The 22,470-nt window shown below is 41.8% G+C and overlaps 1 protein-coding gene across 1 annotated transcript in view; it reads left to right on the top strand.

The window, feature by feature from the left end:
* CPA2 (carboxypeptidase A2) overlaps positions 1-20,287 on the top strand; it is a 28,288-nt gene extending 8,001 nt beyond the window's left edge. Inside the window, 9 exon segments of the mRNA XM_060156685.1 lie at positions 411-509; positions 2,210-2,247; positions 2,249-2,275; positions 2,277-2,303; positions 3,445-3,540; positions 5,110-5,308; positions 5,837-5,843; positions 7,346-7,423; positions 20,100-20,287. Of these exon segments, the coding sequence (XP_060012668.1) occupies positions 411-509; positions 2,210-2,247; positions 2,249-2,275; positions 2,277-2,303; positions 3,445-3,540; positions 5,110-5,308; positions 5,837-5,843; positions 7,346-7,423; positions 20,100-20,287 (759 nt within the window).
* Positions 20,288-22,470: the final 2,183 nt, after the last annotated feature.

Raw genomic sequence — 22,470 nt, 5'->3', positions numbered from 1 at the left:
ATATCTGTCTATTTTTTCCTCTCTTTTCTTTTCCCCCTCCCTTTTTCTCCTATGTCTGTGTGTGTACATATATATACATACACATGAGCTAGCCTTTTAAGAAATAAAAATGGTATCATACTATTTGGTAATCTATTTTAAAAAATTTATGGCATATGATGAACATATTTTCATGTCATCACGTTATCGGCAATGATTTTTTACAAACATCAAATGATGCCCTTCTTGTTAGCCTGTATTTAAGTTTATATTAAAGGAAAGGGACAAAAAAACCCTACGTTAAATGAAAAGCTAATTGACAGCATCACTGTCTACACCTCCTCCTTCTCAATCACATCAAGTACAGAAAGAGGAACAGACAAGGGGTGTGTGGTGGTGGAGCCATTCACATTTCCACGCTTGTTTTGCAGTTCAGCACGGGAGGAGACAAGCTGGCTATCTGGCTAGAGGCTGGGATCCATGCCGGTGAGTAGGTTACACAAGCTACTGCACTGTGAACTGCAAATAAGGTCATTTTACTCCAAATTCCCCATTTATTTTGTCTTTCTGGGGTCAGGCCCCACCTAACCTCACAGCAATCCCTGTGGTCCTATGGCTGACGCTCTCATCCCAAGTCCTTCTCTTGTCACACAGTCAGGAAACAGACCCATTCAAACCTAATTTGGTATTGCTCCACCCAGCACCCTGGCATGTACCTCCGTACTCCCGCAACCTGCTGGCCACTGCATGCTCTGTTAAAAGATAGTGAGAGCTATGGGCTTCCTTGGTGGCGCAGTTGTTAAGAATCCACCTGCTAGTTCAGGGACACAGGTTCAATCCCTGGCCTGGGAAGATCCCACATGCCGTGGAGCAACTAAGCCCGCGCACCACAACTACTGAGCGTGTGCTCTAGAGCCCGCAAGGCACAACTACTGAGCCTGCGTACCACAACTACTAAAGCCCGCGTGTCTGGAGCCCATGCTCTGCAACAAGAGAAGCCACTGCAATAAGAAGCCCGTGCACTGCAACGAAGAGTAGCCCCTGCTCGCCGCAACTAGAGAAAGCCCATGCACAGCAATGAAGACTCAATGAAGGCAAAAATAATAAATGAAATAAATTTAAAAAGAAAAGATAGTGAGCTAAAAGAGATTAAGAGGGTGGCAAGTAAGGACACCAAGAGTCAGATTTCAGCATAAGAACAGATTAGAGAACATTGCTTTGCTGCCTGGAGCTCCTAGGGCTGTGGCACGATGTACTAGAGATCTATAAAATCACAAAAGGAGCTTAGATAGAGAATATAAATGGGCTAGAAGAGTTTACTTTGACCTACAGATACAAAGTGGAACGAACTCGTTGAGGGTTTTTGGGTTCTGAAAAATTTCCAAATCTCACTTAAAGTTAGGGTGTAGCGATATGTCTCTTCCACATGTTCATTGGAATTAGAGTCAGGACACCGTTCTGGGTGTGACCTAGTCTGGTATTTCTTAAGTAATTCAAAAATGACATGCTATAAATCAGAATGTTAATTCATGAGCAAAGGAAATCAATCCACATCAGATCATTCAAGCATGTGCAACCACGTGCTTACCGGCTGATACATTTTTCCCTTCAATTAAAATGCAGTTACCTTTAGGGTATTATGAAATGGATATTTAACAGTTGAATAATAATGCCTTAGGATGGCTGAGCACAGGAAATGAATAAATTTTAATCCAGCAGAAACCTCAACTCTACTGCAATTGATCACAAGTAGAAATGTAATTCCCCAAATGGAATTTAACTGGTTCTCTGGGTCTTTAGAGAAGTCTCTGCATAATTAAGTAATCTGATGTTGGTCGTGAGTACTTTTGAGAAGGTATAGCCTGTGTGGTGATTAAGGAAGCTGAAAAGATTTCTTTGGTTCATAGATCCCTCTGAGCCACAAACACAGTTGCCCACCATTGCAAAATGCCTCACTAAAATTAATTGGAAGAATCCTGCTTTTGAGAGATAATGGATAAGTGATACCTGATTTTTATTTAATATAAGTAAATTATTCTGATTGGAAATAAAAGTATCGACACTGGCATATTAAACACGTTAATAGGAGATTGGACTGTAGTCCTGGAAGACTCTCACTGACCAGCAGTGTTAGTTTATGTTTGGAAAAAACACATTGCCTTAATATTCTCTCCTCTGTTCCCTGGTGAAAGGGGAGTGTGAGATTGACATATATGTTGTCTCTGCTCAGATTGCCTCTGATTATGGAAATGACCCATCCATCACTTTGATTGGATATGATGGACATCTTCCTGCTGCTCTGATGGCTAAGTGTTCTCTCAAACCAAAGGAAGCCTGGACTTTTTCTCTTCAACAAGAATTTAAGGAGATGTGTAGGAACTTCAAAACAAAACAAAAGTGATTTTCTGTTCTTGATTTACCCTAAATGGAATGCCTCATCTCTCAGTAGTGGCCCTGAATTGAGGCATATAGTGATGTTTACAATCATTTCATTTTCCACCACATGATATCTTTCCATATTGCCTTGGTCAGAGCCCATTTCAGCTGTTAGGCTGGGCTATTAGAGTTCAGTGTTCACTGTGAGTCACCTAGGAGATTTGTTCCAATTATCCCTGTGTTTTGATGGTAGGATTGATAGAAAAGAGGAGGCGGATGTTACCTGCTGACAATTAGATTGCTGTAGGATTTAGGTAGGCAGTACAATGCATCTGGCATTTTACTTACAATCTGTAGAAGAAATCCTCTGTTATATCACAAAAACAAGTTATGCAGTTTTTTTTCTTTAAAAATCTCATTACACAACACCATTATGGCAACTGTGACCCCATGTATATTCAGAATGAATCAGAGCTTCAAGTTTATTTTTGAAGACAGCAGACTACGATAGCATTTTTCAACGCGTGTTCAGAAGGAACTTGTAGAAATAGTAGTACTCATCTCATGAGATACCCTATGAATAAAGGGTTCCACAGTCAAGTTTGGGAAATACCGCCCACTGTATCCCTCTCTTGGAGCTTGATAAAAAACATTAAAGCATTCAAAAAAACCTTTAGAAATTCTGAAGTAAATTAGCCAATTTAACCCTGTTATTTTCCCAAAATATTCTATCACAGAACACTCGGGCTCTCCCCACTATTTTTTTGTTTTTTAATTTTTGTTTTTTGTTGTTATTGTATTGTTAACGTTTGAGAGGACTGTGGTTCTACGGAACATTGGTTTAGCAGGTATTCATTGGAGGAGATGGGGGCTTATTTACTTCTCGCCTCGGTGAGACGGCCGAGAAGCTCCAAGCAGAACCCTGTGTGAGGACTACTGGTCAAGTCTGTGGGCAAGGGAAATGAGTGCAATTCCAAAAGGGCCTTCCCGTGAGGGATTGGGAGAAATTAACAAAATTCTAAAGGAAACTTCTCATTGGACTGAATGACCGTCTTTTTTTTTTCTGTATTTTCTTTCTGTTGGGATTTTAAAGAATCGTATGTGGCAGAAGACCCAGTTCAAGGTATCTGGAAGCCTCAGTGTTGGTGTTGATCCTAACCGGAACTGGGATGTGGGTTTTGGAGGTGAGCATGGGGACTTTCCCCCAGGGATAGTCAGATGTTGTCTGGCCAGATAGCTATTTGCATGGCTCTGCAGTGCTGTCAGCCTGCTAAGCCCATTCAGGATTGAAGCTATTTAAAAACCTATTTGAAAAACACTTCACTAAATTCCCTTCACAGGCACACAGTGCTGTCACTGAGCTCTGAGGAGCATTTAATATATTTTGTCTCACATCTTGGTTTTCCCATAAGCTGTATCCCGGCTCAGCTTCTGAGCTTCCAGAGCAAGACTTTGTGTGGTGGTGGGAAGCGCCAGGAAGCCCTGAACCAACCACTAGAGGGGGTTGGGATCTAGTCACAGGAGAAGCAATTACATCATCTATGGATGCTTCGAGAAAGAAAACTAAAATGAAGTACGAATAAGATTAAGAAATTGATTTTCAAAATAGATTCAAAGAGAAAATACTTGCTTCCTGCTCTGCCTTTGTTGACTTACAGCTCTAATTTTTCGGGGTCCAGTGCCAGGCTGGTTGGGGGGCTCCTTTTTGCTTTCAGGCACCAGTTAAAACCCCTTATGTTTCTCTAATCACAGAGTTAAAATGTATTTGGTTTTTCCTCATTAGGTATGATAGCAGTAACATTAGAAACTGTCTTTTCCACTGTAGTGTTCCTAACACCTAGCATAGTGTCTGGCACATAGAAGGCAATCACTAAAGACTTGAAAGACAGATGAATTAATGAGAATCATTGAACCAAGAAAGGATACACTGACAGGATATGGATGAGTGGCAACTTCATTCATCGCTTTTACAAATTCTTTTTTTTTTTCTTAGTGTAGGAAAGAAAAAAATCAAAGCATCAGATCCAAAATACTGAACAATGTCCAGCAATTCAAAGTCAAAATTTTTCCTGGCTTGTTGTTCTTATTAAATAATCTCCAAATGAGGTGATAGGTTGTATATATATTTTGTCCATATCATTTAGAGACTCTGTGGAGTCCCAGCCTCTACCTGTCCCTTCAGAGTTTCTCTAGCATTCAGAGCCCTGGCCAGGCCACAGTGGGCCCACTTCAGTGGTCATGGGTAACTCCAGTAGCTGAGAAAATGAGGCCAAAGGTAGCCTTTTTGTCAAAAGTAATTGTGACTTCCTCACCACAGAAAGGTGTCAGAGGTTCCTTGCATTTGTGGCTTTGTGACTTAGAAGTACAGATGCATAGAATCTTCTACTCTTGGGCTCTAAGAATTGGAAGAAGTCCCAGAAAATGAGCTTGCTGAACTCCCACCCAATGCAGGAATTCCATCTATAATATTAAATCTAGCTTTTCTTCCAACAACTCCCACAGAGAGGAGATGATTTAATTTGATAGTTCTTTCTGCCATATAGAGGAGCCATGTTTTTAAAGAAGAGAGATGTGTCCAGAATCTCTTGAGTTAGGTCTCCTGACTGTGTCTTTAGGTAGTAATTCAATCTAACACAATGACAATCTTGCTCTGATTTCCAGAGGAGGAACTGAAGTGATGCATGGTAACTGCCTCCATACACTGTCTCCTTAAAGCTCACTGTTCTCACTTGGCATCTTCTGCATCCCATCACAACCTGGAGCCAGCAACAACCCTTGCTCTGACTCATACCATAGACCCAGTGCCAACTCTGAAGTTGAAGTGAAATCCATAGTGGACTTTACCAAGAGTCCTGGAAAAGTCACGGCCTTCATTACCTTCCACAGCTATTCCCAGCTGCTGATGTTCCCCTATGGGTATACATGTGCCGAGTCACATAAATTTGATGAGCTGGTAAGTTTCTGAAACTTCATTTCAGATACAAACATCCATGGTGTGGACAAATAAGTTTCAGTCATAAAGATAGGTATTGAGATGGGGGGATACTTGTGACAGGTTACAAACATGAATGAGACATAATATGTCCAACCACTGAGAAGATTGTGACACAGGCAAAGGTTTGAAAGACTTGCCTAAATTAAATTTCCTTGGGAAATAGAATTCATGAAATTATTGTTGCCTTTATCTAGATGAGCAGGAGCCTGATTCGACTATAAATTCCCAGGATGTGTTTTCTGTTGCTTAGGAAATAATCACTTGGATTTGGACCTGAAGCTCTTGGATCTGTAGTCAGTTGCTCTATGCTAAGCAATGCTGCCTCTCAGCTCTTTGCCTTATACCTTCCTGGTGTCTTTGGCTCTGTGATCTGTAATCATGCTGCACTGGTGTATGCTGGGCATAAAACACTTCCCTAAGGTATCACTTGATACCCTCCATCGTCTTTCCTGTTTCAGGAATGAGCAAACTGGTGGCAGCCTTAAGTCAGATGGTGACATCTCAGGGGGCTGCTTATAATTGAGCAAGTGCTACCCCAGCTGAAGAGAATGTGCAAATATTTCCAATTTGGCTTTTAGGCTTGGTTTTTGAAACCCATATATTAGAGATAAGCCCTGAGATGGGACCTTTTGGTCAGTTTACTTTCAACTAGATTGTTGTCAGCAGCTAGCAGAAATGGAATAGATTATTCAAATTCAGGTGTAAGGTGTATCTTTCATCTTATCAGTTGCATTTTAGCCCCTGTAAGGCAGTTTTCAGGGTTTTGGTGGTGAATATTATCACTGAAGGTTGAATCAAGGGAGAGAGAATGTCAGAGTTGAATATCAAAGGTACTTTTAGTAGCTCTAGATAACCTTACGTTACCTAAACCTGGTGCTTAAATCTCTACCATATAGTCATCCAGCCTATGATTGGATAGCTCCCTGCCTCCAAGGGAGCCTTTTCCATGTTGGGGCAGATTTGATTGTTTGAGCTCAAGCCTTCTGCTTATGGTTTTCACATACCAGCCCTGGTTTATCGTCTTGCTCCAGAGAGTAAGTTTATTTCCCTTTGAGAGACAAATTCATTAATTACTTGAAGGTAGTAATCTGCTTCTCCTAGGTTTTTCCTTATCCTTGCTAAGTACCCCCGTCCCTTCAAGCCCTCAGAATATGTCCCCAACTTCCCTCACCCTTCTGGTTGCTATTTTACGAATATGCTTTGATTTGTCTGTGTTCTTCAAGGGCAGCTCTCAGAAGTGAATGTAAAACTCGCGTTGTGGGGTTAACAAGCATAGCGCAGAGCATGACCGTAACTGCCCTCATCCAGCTTATGCAGTTGAGGGTCACATTAGTTTTTTGGCAGTGGCGTCGTGCCGTTGACTCATGTTGGGCTCATTGACAGCCGAAACCCCCAGGCTCTCTGAGTATTCTGCTGAGCCAGGTTTCCCCCATCTGGTAATTGTACAGTCGTTTTCCTGGACCCAAGTTCAAGACCTTACATTTATCCCTAGCAAGGACAGTAAAGCCTCAATCAGTCAAAATTGGAACCCTCAAATAATGGAAAATACTTTCCTGAGCTCTACTTCTTGGAAAAAGAGACAATCATAGGGAAATAAGCCAATGTAGGGATCTAGTTTAAAAAAGAAAACCAACTTCCTGGATACATCCTTGAGTCAGTACACATTCTCTTTAGCCCCTTACTCCCACCCTATTTCCATCCACACTCCTGAACAAGGAGAGCTGGTGGCAAAATAATGACCCCGGTGTATTTATTGCAAGAACCTGAAAGATCAAATAAACAACGAGGGTCTGTTGTATTTTCAGAGCCAACAGAAGTGAACTTGTGCTTACTTCCCAGTGAAAATGGTTGAAACAAAAAGGGTGTTGTGCTTAATTAACCAGAGTCCAGTTCATCAGACTGTCCCATTCTACATTCTGCAACTGGGCATCTGTTCTTCCAAGAGACAAGCACTATCTATCCACCTTTCCTTGGTTCTCTCACTCTAAAATGAAGTGGCCCAAAAGGCTGCCCAGTCTCTGACAAGCCTGCACAGCACCAAGTACAAAATGGGACCTGTCTGCTCAGTCATCTGTAAGTATCTAACGTGTTTTTACAAATGACCCACTAAGATAGCAGGCACCATGTGATTTGGGGTCAAAGCCTTTAAATGCTCTGACATGAAACGGGTAGGCCTTAAAAATGCAGGGAACCCAAACTTAACACAGTTTTCTTCGGCAAGGCTAGATCTCCTCCATGATATACTTACTATGTGGTATTTAGAGCAAAGAACTTCCTAAATATTTGAGTTGTGTGTTCTCTGCTCTGCTTGTCCTGATCCTTAATGGCTCACTCTCATTATGTGGAATTTCTTTGCCTGAAAATGGGCATTTATCAAGACTCTGACCTAAGTTACCACTTTTATTAATTACCCATTTCTTGACTAAGAGAGGCTCACACCATAAGTAAACCCATGGACTGTATGTGGGGACAGAATGGGTGCAACTCTTAAGAGGACCCAGAGGTTTCAGTGGATAGACCCTGTTGCAGCCATTTGTCCATGCAGAGCTTGGGGAAACAAAGAGGAGGACATGTCAGGAGTAATGGCAATGGCAGGTATAAAGCTTGGAGCCTGCTGTCAGACTTCCCGATGCTCCTCTCTCCCATAGTAAATCGAGATAAGAACAAGAAATGACTGCAGCGCTGTTGGAAATCCTAATGCACCCACATGCAGATTCTTAGTCCTCCAAAGGAATCCCCTCACTTTGTTATGGACAAAGCCAGAAACTCAGGACCCCACAGTTGAATGCCCAGGAGTTCCCTAGTGCTCCCATGCCCATGGATCCTTTGGAAACAAATGACTTTTTTAGGCACCCACTGTGCCTAAAACACACGCTTTTATTGAGCATATATTATGTGCTAATCATTGTATATGATTATATACCTGTCTCCAAGTACTGGAGACAAAATGAACCCACAGAGAACTCAGTGTTTAATATGGGAGATGAATGGGAAGAAAAGCTTTAGTATGATATGTGCAATAGTAGGCTATACATGGTACAAAAGTATTAGAAAGTTGGGGGGATTTGATTTCATCTAGGAAGAGGGCAGGATTTTGAAGGCTAGAGAAGGGGAAGAGGAATGGGACATTCTGGCTCATTAACAGCACATGCAAAGGCACAGATGTGTGAAACTGCATGATGGGCTCTGTGAACTACAAGAAGGAATGAAGGTGGTAACAAGAGTTGGGGGAGTTCAAGTTTTTGTGTGCCATATTAAAGAATTTAGGTTTTAACCCAAAGGATTCTGGAAGCCATTGGAGCATTTTCAGCAGGGCAGCGAGCGCACTGAGGCATTGTGTTTTAGATAAAACACATTAGCAGCAACATGGAGGATGTGGTGATGATGGACTAGAAGTAGGAACATCCCACAAGAAGAGCAGGAAGAGTTCAGAGGAGAGATGATGGCTCACACTACAGCAGTGCCAGTGAGGAATGAAGGGAGACATTTACAAGGTAAAATCAAAAGTTTTTTGTCGTTTATCAGAAGTGGAGAGTTTCTCACTGATGGTCATTGAATGGTGCCATTAACTGAGGGAGACATCCAGGAAGGTGAAGGAGGGGTGGGGTTGGAAAGATGAGTTCAGCTCTAGACATACTGAGGTTGAGATAAGTGTGGTGTTTTCAAGTGGAGATGTCCTGTAGGCTTTGGGCTGTATACCCCTGGGATTCTGCAGAGAGAGAGATTTAAGGGTAGTTGACACAGGGAAGGTGGTTGGAACAGGAGAGCAAGGAGGTCATCTGAAGTGGGAAAAGCCCTGGACAGAGGAGGGGAGTAAGATGTTAAGCAGCAGAAGTGGTTAGCAATGATGGAGGATATGGCAGCAGGGCTGGGCAGAGAGGCCAAAAACCTTGCATTTCAGAAATCAGGGAAGGAGCAATTGTTGGGAAGGAGGCAGTGGTTAACAATGACAAAAAGGTCACAAAAAGGTCAAATGTGAAAAGGACAGAACATTTACCATTGGGTTTTCATTACTAGCTTATGGTGACTGTAACCAGAGCAGTTTCAGAAGAGTGAGGGTTACTGGAGGAGTACATGGAATGGGAGAAGGGGAGGCCCAGTGAGTAGACTACTCTTCAGAGGAGCATGGATGAGAAGGGAAGGAGAGAGAGGAATGGAGGGTTTTGTTTTTGAGATAAGAGATTTGTTTATTGACTGTGGGAAAAGGAACAATAGAGAGGGAGAGGTGGAAGATATAGGAGAGAGAAGAAATGACCAAGGCAGTGCTGTTCCAAAGAGGGGGAGAATAGGGGCAAGAAAGGGATAAGCAGAGGTGGGCAGATCAGGCTTGAACAAGAGGAGAGTGTGCTGACATGCTGGGGACACTGACGTAGCTCTATCTGTAAGAGGGTGATGGTGGGAATCTGAGGGAGAGCACACTTGTTAGTAATGGTTTTCTTTTCTTTTCTTTTTTTTTTAAAGCATACTTGATTTTTAAAAAAAATTTATTTTATTTTTGGTTGCGTTGGGTCTTTGTTGCTGCATGTGGGCTTTCTCTAGTTGTGGTGAGCGGGCGCTACTCTTCCTTGCAGTGCGCGGGCTTCTCATTGCGGAGGCTTCTCTTGTTGTGGAACACAGGCTCTAGGACGCACAGCCTTCAGTAGTTGTGGCACGTGGGCTCAGTAGTTGTGGTGCATGGGCTTAGTTGCTCCACGGCATGTGGGATCTTCCTGGACCAGGGATAAAACCTGGGTCCCACTGTGCCACCAGGGAGGTCCCAGTCATGGTTTTCTTAATGGGAGTCTTGGAGAGCAGAGGAGTAATAGTTTACTCACCATATCTAGAACACTTAATGGAAATCCCAAAACTACGGATTTGGTAATATTTCAGAGCATGAAAGTTTCTCTTTTTTTCCAGATTATGGTTTTCTCTCTTTCTCTCTTTCTTTTTTGCTATTATGATGTATTTTTAAAACTTCATAGAAAAAAGAGTCTAATAATGATTATACTTTATTATCAGTTTCAATTTCATTAATGTTTTGTCATTGAACACAAATATATTTATCTAGTTGTAATCAATGTCTGCGTTTAGCTTTTTTTCATGTAACATCATTTCCCATATAGTTCTTTAAAAAATTTATTTTATTTATTTATTTTTTTTTGTGGTACGTGGGCCTCTCACTGTTGTGGCCTCTCCCGTTGCGGAGCACAGGCTCCGGACGCGCAGGCTCAGCGGCCATGGCTCACGGGCCCAGCCGCTCCGCGGCATGTGGGATCTTCCTGGACTGGGGCACGAACCCGTGTCACCTGCATCGGCAGGCAGACTTTCAACCACTGCACCACCAGGGAAGCCCCAAAATTTATTTTATTGAAGTATAATCGATTTACAATGTTGTATTAACTTATACTGTATAACAAAGTGATTCAGTTATACATATATATATTCTTTTTCATATTCTTTTCCATTATGGTTTATCACAGGATATTGAATATAGTTCCCTGTGCTATACAGTAGTACCTGTTGTTTATCCATTCTCTATATAATAGTTTGCATCTGCTGATCCCAAACTCCCAATCCATCCCTCTCCCATCCCCCTTGGCAACCACAAGTCTGTTCTCTATGTCTGTGAGTGTGTTTCTGTTTCATAGATAAATTCATTTGTGTCATATTTTAGATTCCACATATAAGTGCTATCATATGGTATATCTTTCTGACTTCATTTGGTATATAATCTCTAGGTCCATCCATGTTGCTGCAAATTACATTATTTCATTTTTTTTATGGCTGAGTAGTATTCCATTGTACATTTCCTACATAGTTTTATGTTATTTCCGCTCTAGGTATTTGTTATTCAATTATACTGCTATATCCCAGTTATTGGGCCTTTGGATTGTTTCAGCTTTTTGCTAAATAGTGCTACTATGAACATATTGGCACAAACTTCTTTTTCTTTTAGGCGATTCTCAAGTCAAATGTAATGAACAGCTTTGGAGCTCTATCTACATATTTTTTAGGCTATTCTCTGGGAAGACTGATCTTACAGTTGCCCAGACCTTTTTAACTGTGTTCCATGTCCTCCCCTTTGGTGGGAGAACCTCCAGGGAGGAGGGCTGTGGTGACAGTGGGGTAGAAGGCCATTATGGCCACTTGAGGCTGAGGAAAACATGTTTTCTCCTGTTGGCCACCTCTGAGTGGAGGCTCGAGTTCAGAATATCAGCAGAATGGCATCATTTGCCCCTGAGACACATACATGGGGTCTCAGCCATTTTATTACAAGGAATCTAGTTTTCCACCTTCCTTTTCTGAGGTATTTACAAGTACTGTAGACCTTGAAAGGCCTACATTTAGTATGTTTTTTTTGGTAAAGTCACAGATGTTGAAGATACTTCCATTAAGCAAATGTCAGACAAGTATAGGGTTTACTGTCTGATCTTTTGTAATGTGACCATTAATGGTTAATCAAGTTCTTGCTGCATCTCTGTCCAGAGCTGACTCTGTTATCCTTGATTCTGGCCTCATTCCAGCTTGGACAAGCACTGCCTCTAAGAACGAGTCCCAGTTAAGTACTTTTTGCCTCTTGCCCCTGATTGGTATGCAGCTCTGGGCTGAATACCTGCTTCGCTCCACCCAAGACATGGCTGGACGTCTGTGGTGGGTGAGACATTTTCTGGGCAGTTTCTCATCTGGAAAGGTCTATAAGGAGCTGCATCACAACAGGTGTTTGGTCCAGAAGTTGTTACTTGAGCCTTTCTCAGGGGGAAATAAAACACAGACCTTGGGGAGAGAGGTCTGGGTTTGAGTTATAGTTCCATCACTTTGGAACCAAGTAACCTTGGGCAGGTCACTCAAGCCCAGTCACTCAAACCAGCTTCCCTTGGTTTTTTCATCTATGAAATGGGTTGTTGAGAAGCTCTAAAGATAGAATGTAGAATAAAAGAGTTCACTAACTCGAAGGCACTATATAAATGTTGCTTGTTAGTTTCCTGGTGAACTACTCTCCTCCAGATACCTCTGATCCTTAATGTGGTCCAACTTTCCTGATGGAATCTTAGTCATTTATTGATAATGATGATTATAATCACAACTGACATTTACTGAATGCCTATTCTACATATATTATCCCATCTCCTTCACTTAATCTCTCTGAGATTTCCTCATCTGTAAAATGGGACTAATACTAATATCTACTTGTGACACAGGTGAGGATTAAATAAACCAATTTAGCATAACGTCTAACACATTTAATAAGCACTCAACAATTGATCGAATCATGAGCATTATATTATCCTATTTAATTCTCAGTGCCCTATGAAGTAAGTAGTAGTATTATCCTTATTTGACAGAAGAAACGTTTGGGATTCAGATAAGTGACTGTCTTAGGTCACCCAAATAATGATTTGCAGAGTCAGGATTCAATCTGAAGCCAGTCCACTGTGGACCTCTTAGTGGGATCATCTGTGTCATGTGACCACACCAAAGGTATAAGTTAGTAATTTTGGTACCCAGGAAAATTCAGTTCAAATCAGCAGCCATTTGGTGTTTGTTATTTACCAGGTGCTACTACTGCTGCTGTGGGTGAAGGCAAAGACACAAGACACACGAGTTCATAGTGTTAATTCCCAATATTAACCACTAGTCCTACTTTTCCCTGGTATAACCTCCCTGGTCTTCCCCTTTGCTCAGCCCCATTCTTAGGGATTAGGTGACTCCATTTGACCTCTACCTGCCCTCCCTCGGATGGGCCTCAGAGCCGACCTATTGCTTAGCTCTTCTGAGTCATGATTGTCAGAAGTCTTTGTAGGCTAATGCTACCTTCCTTTATCATTTGTCATGTAAGTGGCCACATATTACACAGGTGCACATTGTTGGTTTTACTCACACATATAGGTGCTGGGCATGTTATTTGTTATCAGAGCAAAGCCTGTTCCATCCTTATACTGAAAGTCCCCTGAGAGCAGGGACCAAATCTCTTCCTCTATTTGTAATCCCTTCTCTCCCACCAGAGGAAACAATGTTTACACCTAGCACCCAACTGAAGAAGGAAGTGGTGTAGCCTCCCTAAGCTGTAGAAGATGCCAGTAGGAGAGCAGGCAGGATTCCAAATGGGTGGGTGAAGCCAGAGGCTCCTAAGAACACCAAAGGAAGGCTAAGTATAGTGTCCATTTGAGTAACACCTTTTGCTTTTCAAATTAATCTTGTATTTTTTCATAAGCATGGCCCTCTACTAAGCTATCCCTGTTCTCAATGTCCATGCAGATAGGGGCCTGACTTATTATTTTTTTTATTTTTATTTTTTTTAACATCTTTATTGGAGTATAATTGCTTTACAATGGTATGTTAGTTTCAGCTTCACAACAAAATGAATCAGTTATATATATACATATATTCCCATATCTCTTCCCGCTTGCGTCTCCCTCCCTCCCATCCTCCCTATCCCACCCCTCCAGGCGGTCACAAAGCACCGAGCTGATCTCCCTGTGCTATGCGGCTGCTTCCCACTAGCTAACTACCTTACTTTTGGTAGTGTATATATGTCCATGCCTCTTTATCGCTTTGTCACCGTTTACCCTTCCCCCTCCCCATAGCCTCAAGTCCATTCTCTAGTAAGTCTGTGTCTTTATTCCTGTTTCACCCCTAGGTTTTTCATGACATTTTTTTTTAAATTCCATATATATGTGTTAGCATACGGTATTTGTCTCTCTCTTTCTGACTTACTTCACTCTGTATGACAGACTCTAGGTCTATCCACCTCATTACAAATAGCTCAATTTCATCTCTTTTTATGGCTGAGTAATATTCCATTGTATATATGTGCCACATCTTCTTTATCCATTCATCCGATGATGGACACTTAGGTTGTTTCCATCTCTGGGCTATTGTAAATAGAGCTGCAATGAACATTTTGGTACATGACTCTTTTTGAATTATGGTTTTCTCAGGGTATATGCCCAGTAGTGGGATTGCTGGGTCATATGGTAGTTCTATTTGTAGCTTTTTAAGGAACCTCCATACTGTTCTCCACAGTGGCTGTATCAATTTACATTCCCACCAACAGTGTAAGAGGGTTCCCTTTTCTCCACACCCTCTCCAGCATTTATTGTTTCTAGATTTTTTGATGATGGCCATTCTGACTGGTGTGAGATGATATCTCATTGTAGTTTTGATTTGCATTTCTCTAATGATTAGTGATGTTGAGCATTCTTTCATGTGTTTGTTGGCACTCTGTATATCTTCTTTGGAGAAATGTCTATTTAGGTCTTCTGCCCATTTTTGGATTGGGTTGTTTGTTTTTTTGATATTAAGCTGCATGAGCTGCTTATAAATTTTGGAGATTAATCCTTTGTCCGTTGCTTCATTTGCAAATATTTTCTCCCATTCTGAGGGTTGTCTTTTGGTCTTCTTTATGGTTTCCTTTGCTGTGCAAAAGCTTTTAAGTTTCATTAGGTCCCATTTGTTTACTTTTGTTTTTATTTCCATTTCTCTAGGAGGTGGGTCAAAAAGGACCTTGCTGTGATTTATGTCATAGAGTGTTCTGCCTATGTTTTCCTCTAAGAGTTTGATAGTTTCTGGCCTTACATTTAGGTCTTTAATCCATTTTGAGCTTATTTTTGTGTATGGTGTTAGGGAGTGATCTAATCTCATACTTTTACATGTAGCTGTCCAGTTTTCCCAGCACCACTTATTGAATAGGCTGTCCTTTCTCCACTGTACATTTCTGCCTCTTTTGTCAAAGATAAGGTGACCATATGTGCGTGGGTTTATCTCTGGGCTTTCTCTCCTGTTCCATTGATCTATATTTCTGTTTTTGTGCCAGTACCATACCGTCTTGATAACTGTAGCTTTGTAGTATAGTCTGAAGTCTGGGAGCCTGATTCCTCCAGTTCCTTCTTTTGTTCTCAAGATTGCTTTGGCTATTCGGGGTCTTTTGTGTTTCCATACAAATTGTGAAATTTTTTGTTCTAGTTCTGTGAAAAATGCCAGTGGTAGTTTGATAGGGATTGCATTGAATCTATAGATTGCTTTGGGTAGTAGAGTCATTTTCACAATGTTGATTCTTCCAATCCAAGAACATGGTATATCTCTCCATCTATTTGTATCATCTTTAATTTCTTTCATCAGTGTCTTATAATTTTCTGCATACAGATCTTTTGTCTCCTTAGGTAGGTTTAGTCTTAGATATTTTATTCTTTTTGTTGCAATGGTAAATGGGAGTGTTTTCTTGATTTCACTTTCAGATTTTTCATCATTAGTATATAGGAATGCCAGAGATTTCTGTGCATTAATTTTGTATCCTGCCACTTTACCAAATTCATTGATTAGCTCTAGTAGTTTTCTGGTAGCATCTTTAGGGTTCTCTATGTATAGGATCATGTCATCTGCAAACAGTGACAGCTTTACTTCTTCTTTTCCGATTTGGATTCCTTTTATTTCCTTTTCTTCTCTGATTGCTGTGGCTAAAACTTCCAAAACTATGTTGAATAAGAGTGGTGAGAGTGGGCAACCTTGTCTTGTTCCTGATCTTAGTGGAAATGCTTTCAGTTTTTCACCATTGAGGATGATGTTTGCTGTGGGCTTGTCATATATGGCCTTTATTATGTTGAGGAAAGTTCCCTCTATGCCTACTTTCTGCAGGGTTTTTATCATAAATGGGTGTTGAATTTTGTCAAAAGCTTTCTCTGCATCTATTGAGATGATCATATGGTTTTTCTCCTTCAGTTTGTTAATATGGTTTATCACATTGATAGATTTGCGTATATTGAAGAATCCTTGCATTCCTGGAATAAACCCCACTTGATCATGGTGTATGATCCTTTTAATGTGCTGTTGGATTCTGTTTGCTAGTATTTTGTTGAGGATTTTTGCATCTATGTTCATCAGTGATATTGGCCTGTAGTTTTCTTTCTTTGTGACATCCTTGTCTGGTTTTGGTATCAAGGTGATGGTGGCCTCGTAGAAGGAGTTTGGGAGTTTTCCTCCCTCTGCTATATTTTGGAAGAGTTTCAGAAGGATAGGTGTTAGCTCTTCTCTAAATGTTTGATAGAATTCGCCTGTGAAGCCATCTGGTCCTGGGCTTTTCTTTGTTGGAAGATTTTTAATCACAGTTTCAATTTCAGTGCTTGTGATTGGTCTGTTCATATTTTCTATTTCTTCCTGATTCAGTCTTGGCAGGTTGTGCATTTCTAAGAATTTGTCCATTTCTTCCAGATTGTCCATTTTATTGGCATAGAGTTGCTTGTAGTAATCTCTCATGATCTCTTTTATCTCTGCAGTGTCAGTTGTTACCTCTCCTTTTTCATTTCTAATTCTATTGATTTGAGTTTTCTCCCTTTTTTTCTTGATGAGTCTGGCTAGTGGTTTATCTATTTTGTTTATCTTCTCAAAGAACCAGCTTTTAGTTTTATTGATCTTTGCTATTTCCTTCATTTCTTTTTCATTTATTTCTGATCTGATTTTTATGATTTCTTTCCTTCTGCTAGCTTTGGGGTTTTTTTGTTCTTCTTTCTCCAATTGCTTGAGGTGCAAGGTTAGGTTGTTTATTCGAGATGTTTCCTGCTTCTTAAGGTGGGCTTGTATTGCTATAAACTTCCCCCTTAGAACTGCTTTTGCTGCATCCCACAGGTTTTGGGTCGTTGTGTCTCCATTGTCATTTGTTTCTAGGTATTTTTTGATTTCCTCTTTGATTTCTTCAGTGATCACTTCATTATAAGTAGTGTATTGTTTAGCCTCCATGTGTTTGTATTTTTTACAGATCTTTTCCTGTAATTGATATCTAGTCTCATGGCGTTGTGGTCAGAAAAGATACTTGATACAATTTCAATTTTCTTAAATTTACCAAGGCTTGATTTGTGGCCCAAGATATGATCTATCCTGGAGAATGTTCCATGAGCACTTGAGAAAAATGTGTATTCTGTTGTTTTTGGATGGAATGTCCTATAAATATCAATTAACTCCATCTCGTTTAATGTATCATTTAAAGCTTGTGTTTCCTTATTTATTTTCATTTTGGATGATCTGTCCATTAGTGAAAGTGGGGTGTTAAAGTCCCCTACTATGAATGTGTTACTGTCGATTTCCCCTTTTATGGCTGTCAGTATTTGCCTTATGTATTGAGGTGCACATATGTTGGGTGCATAAATATTTACAATTGTTATATCTTCCTCTTGGATCAATCCCTTGATCATTATGTAGTGTCCTTCTTTGTCTCTTCTAATAGTCTTTGTTTTAAAGTCTATTTTGTCTGATATGAGAATTGCTACTCCAGCTTTCTTTTGGTTTCCATTTGCATGAAATACCTTTTTCCATCCCCTTACTTTCAGTCTGTATGTGTCTCTAGGTCTGAAGTGGGTCTCTTGTAGACAGCAAATATATGGGTCTTGTTTTTGTATCCATTCAGCCAATCTGTGTCTTTTGGTGGGAGCATTTAGTCCATTTACATTTAAGGTAATTATCGATATGTGTGTTCCTATTCCCATTTTCTTAATTGTTTTGGGTTCGTTATTGTAGGTCCTTTCCTTCTTTTGTGTTTCTTGCCTAGAGAAGTTCCTTTAGCAGTTGTTGTAGAGCTGGTTTGGTGGTGCTGAACTCTCTCAGCTTTTGCTTGTCTGTAAAGGTTTTAATTTCTCCATCAAATCTGAATGAGATCCTTGCTGGGTAGAGTAATCTTGGTTGCAGGTTTTTCTCCTTCAACACTTTCAATATGTCCTGCCACTCCCTTCTGGCTTGCAGAGTTTCTGCTGAAAGATCAGCTGTTAACCTTATGGGGATTCCCTTGTGTGTTATTTGTTGTTTTTCCCTTGCTGCTTTTAATATGTTTGCTTTGTATTTAATTTTTGACAGTTTGATTAATATGTGTCTTGGCGTATTTCTCCTTGGATTTATCCTGTATGGGACTCTCTGTGCTTCCTGGACTTGATTAACTATTTCCTTTCCCATATTAGGGAAGTTTTCAACTATAATCTCTTCAAATATTTTCTCAGTCCCTTTCTTTTTCTCTTCTTCTTCTGGAACCCCTATAATTCGAATGTTGGTGCGTTTAATGTTGTCCCAGAGGTCTCTGAGACTGTCCTCAGTTCTTTTCATTCTTTTTTCTTTATTCTGCTCTGCAGTAGTTATTTCCACTATTTTATCTTCCAGGTCACTTATCCGTTCTTCTGCCTCAGTTATTCTGCTATTGATCCCATCTAGAGTACTTTTAATTTCATTTATTGTGTTGTTCATTGTTGCTTGTTTCATCTTTAGTTCTTCTAGGTCCTTGTTAACTGATTCTTGCAATTTGTCCATTCTATTGTCCATTCTATCTCCAAGATTTCGGATCAACCTTACTATCATTATTCTGAATTCTTTTTCAGGTAGACTGCCTATTTCCTCTTCATTTGTTAGGTCTGGTGGGTTTTTATCTTGCTCCTTCATCTGCTGTGTGTTTTTCTGTCTTTTCATTTTGCTTATCTTACTGTGTTTGGGGTCTCCTTTTTTGCAGGCTGAAGGTTCGTAGTTCCTGTTGTTTTTTGTGTCTGTCCCCAGTGGCTAAGGTTGGTTCAGTGGGTTGTGTAGGCTTCCTGGTGGAGGGTACTAGTGCCTGTGTTCTGGTGGATGAGGCTGGATCTTGTCTTTCTGGTGGGCAGGTCCACGTCTGGTGGTGTGTTTTGGGGTGTCTGTAGACTTATTATGATTTTGGGCAGCCTCCCTGCTAATGGGTGGGGTTGTGTTCCTGTCTTGCTAGTTGTTTGGCATAGGATGTCCAGCACTGTAGCTTGCTGGTCGTTGAGTGAAGCTGGGTGCTGGCGTTGAGATGGAGATCTCTCCGAGATTTTTGCTTTTGATATTATGTGCAGCTGGGAGGCCTCTTGTGGACCAGTGTCCTGAAGTTGGCTCTCCCACCTCAGAGGCACAGCACTGACTCCTGGCTGCAGCACCAAGAGCCTTTCATCCACAGGGCTCCTTAATTTGGGATGATTCGTTGTCTATTCAAGTATTCCACAGATGCAGGGTATATCAAGTTGATTGTGGAGCTTTAATCCGCTGCTTCTGAGGCTGCTGGGAGAGATTTCCCTTTCTCTTCTTTGTTCTCACAGTTCCCAGGGGCTCAGCTTTAGATTTGGCCCCGCCTGTGCGTGTAGGTCGCCGGAGGGCGTCTGTTCTTTGCTCAGACAGGACGGGGTTAAAGGAGCCGCTGATTCGGAGGCTCTGGCTCACCCAGGCCGGGGGGTAGGGAGGGTCACGGAGTGCGGGGCGGGCCTGCAGCGGCAGAGGCCGGCGTGACGCTGCAGCCTGAGGTGAGCCGAGCGCTCTCCCGGGGGAGCCGTCCCCGGATCCCGGGACCCTGGCAGTGGCGGGCTGCACAGGCTCCCCGGAAGGGCGTGTGGCTAGTGACCTGTGTTCGCACACAGGCCTCCTGGCTGCGGCAGCAGCGGCCTTAGCGTCCCATGTCCGTCTCTGGGCTCCGCACTCTTAGCCGCGGCTCGCGCCCATCCCTGGAGCTCTCTCAAGCAGCGTTCTTAATCCCCTCTCCTCGTGCACCAGGAAACAGAAAGAGGGACGTAAAAGTCTCTTGCCTCTTCGGCAGGTCCAGACCCCTCCCCGGACTCTCTCCCGGCCAGCCGCGGTGCACCAACGCCCTGCAGGCTGTGTTCACGCCGCCAACCTCAGTCCTGTCCCGGCGCTCCGACCCTGACTTATTTTTGATAGTGCTGGAACTTAATATAGAGGTCACATAGCTGTGAGAGGCCAGTGGGAATAGTATAACCAGACTTTATTCTCATTTGCCCTTCAGACCAAGCCAGTGGAGGAAGCATTGACTGGTCCTATGACTCTGGAATCAAATAATCATTTGAATTTGAACTGGGAGACACAGATCGATATGAGTTCCTTCTGCTGGCCAATCAGATCTTACCCACAGTGAAAGAGACCTGGTTTGGCTTGAAGACAGTCATGGAGCATGTGTGAGACCACCCCTATTAAGGCTCTTGGGAATAAACACCATTAAAAGCTCTTTGGTTTGAAGCAAAGTTGGGCTGTGATTATTTATTTATTTTTAAAAATAAATTTATTATTTATTTATTTGTTTATTTTGTCTGCATTGGGTCTTCGGTGCTGTGCGTGGGCTTTCTCTAGCTGCAGTGAGTGGGGGCTGCTCTTTGTTGTGGTGCACGGGCTTCTCATTGCAGTGGCTTCTCTTGTTACGGAGCACGGGCTCTAGGCTCACGGACTTCAGTAGCTGTGGCACGCAGGCTCAGTAGTTGTGGCTCACAGGCTCTAGAGCACAGGCTCAGTAGTTGTGTTGCATGGGCTTAGTTGCTCCGCAGCATGTGGGATCTTCCCAGACGAGGGCTCAAACCTGTGTCCCCTGCATTGGCAGGCGGATTCTTAACCACTGCACCACCAGGGAAGCCCCTGCATTGTGATTATTCCTTTTTCTTTTCTTTTCTTTTTTTTTTTTAAAGATTTGTAATTTTTTTTCCTTAAACTTATTTATTTTATTTATTTATTTTTGGCTGCATTTGGTTTTTGTTGCTGCGCGTGGGCTTTCTCGAGTTGCAGCGAGCAGGGGCTACTCTTCATTGCGGTGCACGGGCTTCTCATTGAGGTGGCTTCTCTTGTCGTGGAGCACGGGCTCTAGGTGTGCAGGCTTCAGTAGTTGTGGCTCACGGACTCTAGAGCGCAGCATCAGTAGTTGTGATGCACAGACTTAGTTGCTCTGCGGCATGTGAGATCTTCCCAGACCAGGGCTCGAACCCGTGTCCCCTGCATTGGCAGGTGGCTTCTTAACCACTGAGCCACCAGGGAAGCCCCTGATTATTCCTTTTTCTAATCCTGATATAGGAGCATTATATCTTTGATTTATGTTGCCCTTAAACACAGCAACACTGAGCTGTACCCCTTTATCTTTTTAATCCCATTTTAAGCAAAATGCTACCAACATCCTTTAAAAATTAAAAACAAAATTGTCGTGAAATATACATACCATAAAACGATTTTAACCATTTTGAGTGTACAGTTCAGTGGCACTAAGTACATTCACAATGTTGTGCAGTCATCACCATCCATCTCCAGAAATTTTCCACCGTCCCAAACTGAAACTCTGTACCCCTTAAGCAATAAGTCCCTGTTCTCCCTCTTTCTAGCCCATGGTAATTCTGTGCTCTTTCTGTCTCTATGAATTTGCCTGTTCTAGGTACCATATATAAATGGAATCATATAGTATTTGTCCTTTTGTGACTGGCTTATTTCACTTAGCAAATGTTTTCGAGATTCACCCATGTTGTGGCATGTGTCAGTTCGTTCATCTTAATAGAGTAGCATCTTAGAGCTAGAAGGGGACTTTCGTGTTTATTTATTCAGTAAATACTAATTAAGCAACTGCATTGTGCTAAGTATCATGCTAGGTGCTGTATCCTCTGGTTCCATGTTGCCTTCTGCTTTTCTGTTTCTGGTATGCTGCATCAGAAAAACTAGTGGAGACGCAAACCAATGACGCTCCTTCCTCCAGGCTGCCCCATCAAGTCTGGGTCTCAGATTCCATACAATTTCTCTTTAGACATTGGCTTCCATTAGAGATTTATATTTTCTTCATGTTGATGGCTTTCCCTGGGAGAAAAGGGTGGGAAGTGAATTTCAGCTTGCCTAGAATTCTGGGTACTTGATTCTTTAGTTCACATTTCTTGCAGATTCAGGTCTCAGCTTCTCTTTTTACTAATTTCAAAGCTGAAATCTATCATAGTGAAGTACAGCCCAGCCTTTGTGATAGACCAAGGTGGGCCTAGGAGTTCACTTCCAGTGTTGGAAGGACAAAAGAGCCCCAATAGAGGCCCGCAGCTCCACAACTCCTGACAAAGACTCTTCTTGACCAAACCTTGGACAGGCTTCCCTGAACTCTCTTTTCTACTAGCCTTGTCCTTGGGCCCTAAGTCAGTCTTAGCAAAGAATCCTAAGTAATCCCCCAATCCTTGACATCTGATTGAGTTCCTCAACCACCACCATTGATGTCTAAGTCCTTGGCCTGCCTTTAGCAATAATCTGTTAGGTCAGTTAAGCAAGAATCCCCCCTACCCTGATGTCTCCTCTTAACAGTTTTCCATCCACTGATCCCCTTGCTCTGCGTATCTTTACGTATTTGAAGTTGAACACAATTACTCTCTCCTATT

This window comes from Lagenorhynchus albirostris, chromosome 8 (assembly GCF_949774975.1).
Source record: "Lagenorhynchus albirostris chromosome 8, mLagAlb1.1, whole genome shotgun sequence".
NCBI classification, from domain to species: Eukaryota; Metazoa; Chordata; class Mammalia; order Artiodactyla; family Delphinidae; genus Lagenorhynchus; species Lagenorhynchus albirostris.
This window is presented reverse-complemented; position numbering and strand designations above follow the sequence as displayed.